Source organism: Pterocles gutturalis, unplaced genomic scaffold (genome assembly GCF_000699245.1).
Source record: "Pterocles gutturalis isolate BGI_N339 unplaced genomic scaffold, ASM69924v1 Scaffold36695, whole genome shotgun sequence".
NCBI classification, from domain to species: Eukaryota; Metazoa; Chordata; class Aves; order Pterocliformes; family Pteroclidae; genus Pterocles; species Pterocles gutturalis.
Window position 1 is genome coordinate 1 of NW_010147096.1, and position 8,480 is coordinate 8,480.

Below are 8,480 nucleotides of genomic sequence, written 5' to 3' on the forward strand. Positions count from 1 at the left end.
TTCCAACCTTAATGATTCTATGATAAAAAAGGAGAGCTAAGCTGGGTGCTAAAGTACTCATCAGTTTGTTCCCTTGGAATAATAGAGCCTCAGGTCCATGCAGGCCCTGACAAAAAAAAAAAAAAAAAAAAAAAAATCTGATTCCTCTATGACAGAGCAATTTTTTGTTGTTTCATTCGTGAATTATTTTCTACAAGTGATTTATTTCTACATGTTTTATTGAGTATTATGCAGCTTTCTACATCAGTTCTAAAGATTTTCTGAACAAGAGAAGAAAATCATCTGGGCCTTAGAAGCAAACAGGTTAAAAAAAAAAATAAATAAAAAAGTAAAAGCAAGCTTTCTACCTCGTGTAGTGTATCCTCCGATAACGTAGATCTTGCCCTTGCATTCACAAGCTGAGAATTCTGCAAGAGGGTTTGGCATGGATGCTACAAAACTCCACCAGTCGTTTTCTGGGTTATAGCACTCTACGTTGGAAAGGGATTGACCACCGACGGCATAGAGCTTTCCATTTACAGCCAAAAGCTTAAAATTGGACCTGAAAGGGAAGATTGCAGCATTGAAATAAGTTGCATAGATGTACAGAAAAATACAGGAAAGAAAATTCTTCCTATCCAGGTTCCAAGATACTCATCATCCCTTAAAACTTGTTGCATCACTTCATATATTACAGGATCTGAACTCTTCTGTGCAAGCCCAAAATTCTGTAATTACACTGTAATTATTTAGGACAGTAACCAGTGACATTCTAGACGTTAATGATGTTGATGCTAAGACTGATGAATATTTAATTTTGGATTTCAGTCTGTCACAGCTTGAGCTCTAAATGTTTAGTTCACTAATGCGTTCAGTAGATGTCTAATTTTTACCAGGCTTTTAGTAAAGTACTTTTAGTAGAGAAAAACATATTATATATACACACAGTCAAGGACGTTATTTTAGTTAAAATTGCAGAAATTTCAAACAAGACTTGACGAATGCCTAAGAACATGTACTCATCTTTGTCCGTAACACAGAATCTCTTTAATAACCCTAATCAACAAAAATTTTAAGCAGTACACATTGAATCATGTTCTGCAAAAGAAGGAAGAGAGAACCTCCTGTACCTCATTCAGCATTAAACTACCCAATACATCCTCAGTCGGACTGAAGCAAGATATATCTGTATAATGTTCCACCCATAGATGAAAGAAATATATTGCACTCCACAGGCAATGCCCTGTTCTTTTATTTCTTATTTTGTTCCATTATGCTGTTACATTTCACGCATGGCAAAGGGCAACTTTCTAATTACTGAAGCGCAAGAAGCTTGATCTTACGCTTTTAAGATAATACAGGCAGAAACAAATAGACTATGGATATTAAAGGCGCAAATATGTGGGAAGAAGGAGGACTTGAAGACAGAGGGCTTGCATGCTCAGCTATTCCTTCCAGCTATGGAAGCTGGTCTAATAAAAGACGAGCTCTTCCTCTCCTCAGAAACAGTCTCAGTGCCTAGAAAGGTTGTTGCTTCTCTACTGCTGAGCCAAACTGAGATTTTACCATACAGTATCCCAATTAACTAGATGTGTGAAAGTCACTGGAGTGCACCAGCTCAGCATAAAGCCAATGAGGGGAATGCCTTATGTCTGTAAAACTGAAGTGGTGCTTTAGACTTGCACTGGCCTGCTGAGCAGTAAAGTGAGTTTCACTCTGCATGAATCCAAGATTCAAAACTTACCGCTAAGTAGTTTTGCAGGCTTTTGTCTGGACAAAATGAACCCTGCTAGCAGCAGACTGCCCTGCAATTTCTTTTTATTAAATATATTTGGAAAAAGAATTTGTTTCCACATGGAATCATTTTGTTCTTGTCATCCTGATATAGCTTTGGAAACTAAAATGCTCCTTTGAAGGAATTAATTGTTTTTTATTCTTTTTTTTTTTTTTTCCTGACATTTATGATTAGGTCATTCTGTTCGTCTCCTCTCTACAGCCATTATGTTTTCCGTCTTAAGAGAATCCAGAATAAAATGGCAATCAATAGTGGGTATGAAATGAGCATAATTACTCGCAAAACATTGTTATTTTTAAAGCAATGTACCTGTTCTAAAAGTTACAGTGGGGAAAAAAAAATAAATCTACAAATTAACAAAGGAACAAAACCACAACATGTAAATGCATTTTCCAAGCAATCTTTTAAAACATAAAGTATGTTAGAAAGTCTGTAACTCTGTGCCTATGATGGAGATGGTGGAGGATTTTTGGCTTACAAAATGCACACAGCATTTCCTTATTTGAAGATCTTCTAGCCACTTTTTAAACACACTAAAAGTAGTAGTCAGAACATTAAAGAATTCAGGTTTCCTAATTCACACACGCTTCTCTTGTTACCCCACAATTGTAGCCTCTTACTATTTTATCTGAATGGAAGTAATTCATCCAGTTTTTCCTTGAGGGCCTTTACATCACTGAATTGTTTGTTGCAGCATGCAGCACAGGCAAAACTAACCCGTGAAAGATGTATGGCACTATTTTTAACTTCAGTTATTCTAGAAGGAGGCCATCTACATTTGTGTCAGTCGTTTAACCACTTCCAACACTTGTTAAAATGGATGACATTCAGCAGAAGCACCCCAGATTTATGGAACACATTAACTATAAGGTTCATTTTACTCAAAAGTAGTCATAAGCATCCGTCAGCACACTTTATGTGAAAGTTTGGACAATGGCTCAATATGATATAAAAAACTTCTGCCATTCACCTTTCCATGCCAGTAACAGCAGGTGTTTTTATGGAGAGTGAACATTAGGAAATATTTAGTGTATTTTTACACTCTTTTAATGTGTTGGAGCAGCTGGAAACAAGGAAAGCAAACATTGAGCAACCAGCCAGCTCTCCACAACTAATAACTGTTCCATGGACTACAGCTTGGAAACAACAGAGCTGAACAGTCTGTCAGATTCAACTGTGATATAACTCCACTCACACCACTGAGTTACCTAAACCTGAGGGATCAAAAGTACAGTCCAAGTGCCAGGTGTAGTGTGTACCCTTCTGGTTGAGACAAGACAAGGTATAAGTTGTCTTCTGATGTTCCTCATTTCCTCTGAAAGGAACCGCAGGAACACAAGCAAGAGCGAGCTGTGGGGTTTTACCATAGTTGAAAATGTATTTTTCATTCAACAAAGAAAAGTGCAAAGCTCTATATACACAAAGGAAGAAAAATATAATGCACAAATGAAAAGGATCTAGAGGGCAGAGTACATAGCTTTCCGAATACAAGTTAACACTCAACAACTTGCAAAAAACCCTACATTGTTCTGGACTGCATTAACAGTATCTGCAAAACACCACTATCAAAGTGGCTATAAAGAGGACAGCAAGCACTCTTCTTGTTCACTGACAGATAACAATCATTCAGTACACAAGAAGAAAAAGTTAGCATAGATAGCAGAGAGGCCTTCCTGATCAGGGGTGGCTAAACATCGGAACAAGTTACCTGGGAGGAAGGAGGTTGGAATCTACATTGCCGGAGGGTTTCAAGAAGTTAGGTGTGTATTTGCAAGGTAAGCTTGGTCCTACTGTAGAACAGGTGGCTTGGGCTAACTAACCTGTGGTTCCTTCCTGCCAAATGATCAACTTTAACCTTAGACTTTCTCACAAATCAGATGACTGCTTTATTCTAGAGTTAAACCATTTACATCAGAGATGCAGAATCCTGAAAGCACAGTTACAAAGGCAATTCCAAAGTGTTTTACATTTTTTGCACAAACCACTTTTTTTATATTCCTTACATTAGTCTGCAGAGCACACTGCATCCAACATTTAACTTTGGAAGCATGTGATACATTTGTCATAAATATGACATGAACATTTCTAGCTTAAAAATTTTTGAAAAGTCTATTTTCCCCCAACACAGAGGAATTTTGAGTGAAAAATATATTAAAAAATGCGGAGAAGAGCAAAAAACAGAAGGTCTCCTAAACCACCACTATTCTCCAGAAGCATCCTGTCCCATTTTCCTGTAAGAGTTCTCAGAGTGGCAGCAGTTCAGGCACAGATTGCTCACAAACACACTGTTCCACATGCACGTGTATAATCCCAGCCAAGGCCTTACAAAGGTCTTCCAAGCCTGGAAGATATACCTGCCATGAGTGGGAAGGTTGTGAAAGAAAAAAAAGAAAAAGTGGAATATACAGCTGTAACTGGCACATGCAGTAGAAATCCTGTGAGTATATTACTTTTAAATAGCAAATTTCAACTGACAGCATCAATATAAAGAAAAGTATGGAAAGGTATTGAAGGGCATTACTTGAACAGTTCCCAATGCACTTTGTTACTTTCTTGTCCCCGAAGACCACAAGTGGTCTTGGGCAACTCTTACATGAAGTTTCTTCCACAAAGAAGTCCAGGTCATTCTCTGAAGACACTATCCCAAGTACAGGAAGATCTCTAGAATGAAAAGATGTGGAAACTGTCATCTGTTATGGACTACTTGTGACCAGCACTAGATTTAGCCCTCATATTATAAGAAATTCTAGGCTCAGTTACAAGCTTCCTGTATGAGCCTCAGAAAATTGTTTTATCTCCCTTGTGTATGCGTAAATTTGGAATAACACTTTCTCAAGCTTACATGGCCATCACAAGAATAATATACAGGAGTTACCTATCGTGAACATATTTGAAACTACGGTTATAAGACCTCTAGATCTAGAAAGAAATCTTACAGCTGTAACCTAAACCAGAATGACTGCTAAGTATTCAGTATATATCTGATGCCTTTTGCCTTCTACTTAGAAGTCAGGGCTATTTCATCTATTCATGTTTATAGAAGTCCAGCATCCTGGGATTCTATATTACAACAATTCAAATAATTAAAGATAAAAATATAATAGAATTTACAAGGTTTGTTGAGGGCAGAGTACTTAATTGTATTAACAGCAGATCAGCACAATTAGTTCCATAATTCCTCAGCCTTCCCTTGAGGCCAACATATGCATCCATTCACATAGGCCAAATCCAGATACTCTACTGTCTGAAGTCAAACCAACCATGGGAACCAGAAGCCTCCCTCAAGGTATGTAAAAAATTCATCCATGGGATGTAATTATATCAGCTGACATAAATTAATTTGGCAGACAGTCACGTAACTGTAATTCCTAAGCAGCACGCTGGGCAACTGCCCTGCCTATTTTACTACAGCATAACAAACTAAAAATACAATGCCAAGCAAACTGCAGGTCTAATTGCAGCACATCTGTGAGGCAGACAAGCATCAGTGCTGCTCATGTTGAATGCAAAATCCCTGATCCTAAAAATTTCCCTGCTCTTGGCTCCTACAGTGCAGGCCATCCCTTCCCGTGTTCTGGCCACAAAACGTCAAGCAGGTCATCAGAGAGCTGAAATGTTATGTCAGATAGAAAAAGAGAATAATTAATAACTTCAGAGTTGAGACTTCATGAAGATGTTAAAGTCAAAAACGTGTTTTGTGAAGGGGTCAGCACAGTTGCCATGAACAAAACTTCCCCTGATTATCATTCAGGGAGCAACATACTGCTGCTACGTTGCAGTCTAGGCATAGATGTAATTCTGGGTTCTTTTTGTCCTGCAACAACTACCAAGAAATGTAAGAATAGAGACTATTCCAAAAATATCCATTCACATGCTACTTTTCTGCAACAATTCGCCAATGTGAAATTCTATGCTAAGGAATACCTTGCTGTCACCTGTGGGCTTCAAGGTTAAGTTGGTATGGCAGTGCAGTCAAAAATAGCAATATAAGGAGAAAATATCCATGTGTTTATTTCAGATGCAATGACTCTATATCCTAGAAAAAATGGGAATGTGTGGGTGGAAAAAGGCTGATTCAGAGGCTGTAAGGTAAAAAAAGGGCTTCGAAAAAGCACTTTTACAAAGCCCTCATTTGCCATGCTGCAGAATCATTGCACGTAATAACATCTCTCTCACTATTGCACATCATCACACAGACCAATGCCAAAACCTTGTAACCTGGTCACCAGGGGGTTTCTATGTTTAAGCTAATTTCCAGTGGAGATCCTGTGTGGGCTGACCCCATCATCCTTTTCTACCAAGGCCAACGTGCTCTCAGTTGCGCTCATGTAGGCAAGACTGCCAAGGAGAGGACAGCTAAAACATCTCAGTTCCACAGGCACCTTGGTGAAGACTGCTTATAGGCTCAGTTTCTAAGAAATATGTCTACAAGAAAAGATGTTTGCAGTGTTTAATTCTAAACACTCATTTTACAGACAAAATTTTTCACAACAACGTTCCAAGAAGCCAGAAATACTGAAAAAAAAAAAAAGCTTCTGATCAATTCCGATGACTGATTATGGAAGCAATAATTTCCATGAAATTCTCACAACAATACAGTGGGGAAAAAAAAAAGTGACATGGGAAAGAACTAATTTTAGGTCAAACCTTTGTTTTAAGGGGGTTTAGCTGGCAAGAGCCAAATAGAGACTGGAATAGAGACAGCAGTTTTACTACCCAGATATAAAGCATTTATGCCAGTGGTTTGGGTCTCTGCATGCTCTTTGAATTTACTGGATGGAGAAGAGAATTTCCATTCTACAGTCAATATTGGCTTTCTTACTTGTTCGTTTTCAGCCAGAGAAGATAAAAAATTTAAACTTTTTCTCTAAAATGGAAACAACGAGGAAGTTAAGGCTGGATAACAGAAACGTTTTGTTTCAGTGAAGCAAAAGGCTCTGCAGTGTGATTAAGGTAGAACAGCCACAACCTTGGCCAGGAAGATGGCGTCTCTTCTTGAGTCTCCCTCAAGACTAGCTCTCTATTCTTCTTTTAAATGTAAATTATACAAGTGTTTCTGAATACTACCTTAAATGTAAATGTCACACAAACAATTCAAAAATATAAAGGAAAAACGCAAAATGGTCAAAATAATGAATAATTCCCAGATCCAAATATTTGCATAAAGTGAGAAATTTCTCACAATCTTCCTGACGTTTTTCTGGTGAATATTACACTGAAATGTAGGCTTACAAAACATTCAGATTTTTATGAAAGTACAAACCAATGAAAAACTGCTCCAACTAAATTTTTCCAGCCATCTCTAGATCTGATAGATTGTACAACCCCACTAAGAGCAGGAAAACTGTACTGGAGTTAAAATATACCACAAAGAAAGTAGGAGAATAATTTTGTCTTTGGGATTTTTTTAAAAATATGTATTATTGTAAAGAGAATTTCTACTACCAGAGAGACAGCTGTTTGGAGAGGCTGGCTCCTTCTACACAACAACTTAAAGGAAAGGGGGAGCCACCACCATTTCACACCAAGGTGAATGATCACACATTTTGGAGGGCCATAGCACAGTCCTCCTCTGCTGACACCTCGCTCATGTTCTCCTGTACCTGAGGCCCTAACTACCAGCATTTACGCTACAAAGTCCCGTCTCCCTCACCTTTCCCTTGCCACAGCAGCTCCCTGCGCCATGCAGAAGGGACCCTTCATCAGGAGAGTGGCCGCAGCATGATGCTGCAGTGGGATGACTGCTGCCAGCAAGGCCAAGGTTTGCCAGGCCTGCCCAGTGGCACACTGCCAAGCCATCGCCAAGCACTATGGCCCTTCCCACCACACAATGCAAGAGATGCGGGTGATCCACAGCACAGAGACAGATCTGAATCACTTCTGGTAATGCTGAGTCCAGTCAACACCACATGACTCAACAGGGTCTATTTGGCCAAAATACATGGGACACACATGTATTTCAGGGAGCAATGGTTACCTCTTCTGGTTCATTGAAGCCAGCTGACTCCACTCATTGAGGCAAGGGTTGTAACAATGGGCAGCCGAAATCTCCTGGCTGGTGATCCTGTAGCCCCCAACGATGAACAGGTAGTTGTCCAACATCGCCGACCCATAGCCTCGGACGTTCACCAGATCAGGGGGCAGGTTGTTGGCCAGGGGCAGCCACCTCTGCGCTTCCTCATCATACCTCAGCATAGACCAGGGGGCTTCCACCTGAGGGTGACAGCCCGGAGGCAGACCCAGGGAGGAGGCACCCATGAAGTCCCCGATGGCCACGAGGGTGGCACTGCCCCTCATCCGCCTCTCCTTCAAGTGCTGCTGGAGAGCGTGGGGCAGGAGGAGATGTGGCCGGGCATCGGGCCTCCGCAGCACCTGATGGTAATGGGTGGCCATGAAGTCTAGACAGGCATCGTGCAAGTCCTGGAGACCATAGACCTGAGCCAGGCGGTGCAGCTCGAAGCAGTTGCCCAGCCTCACCTGGGAGAGGAGCAGGCGGAGCAAGGGGGTGACCTGCAGGTAGGACGCGGCCTCCACCAGCTCCTCCAGCAAAGGGGGCTCCTCATCGCCCCCCTCCTCCTGCTCCAGCCTGGCCAGGCAGGAGGTGTTGATGAAGTCCAGCACCAGCTCCAGCCCCAGGGCGCTCAGCCCCCCGCGCAGCAGCTGCTCCTCCTGGCCCTGCCCTGCCTCCCGCATGCCCGAGCGGTAC

General features: G+C 40.9%; 1 protein-coding gene across 1 annotated transcript; it reads right to left on the reverse strand.

Moving 5' to 3' along the window:
• Positions 1–347: 347 nt before the first annotated feature.
• Positions 348–8,476, reverse strand: KLHL42 (kelch-like family member 42; the record flags this gene model as incomplete). Its single annotated transcript, XM_010085953.1, has 2 exons — positions 348–541; positions 7,752–8,476. Coding segments are annotated over 2 exons (919 nt in total), but the record flags the coding sequence as incomplete, so codon positions are not given.
• Between the last annotated feature and the right edge of the window lie 4 nt (positions 8,477–8,480).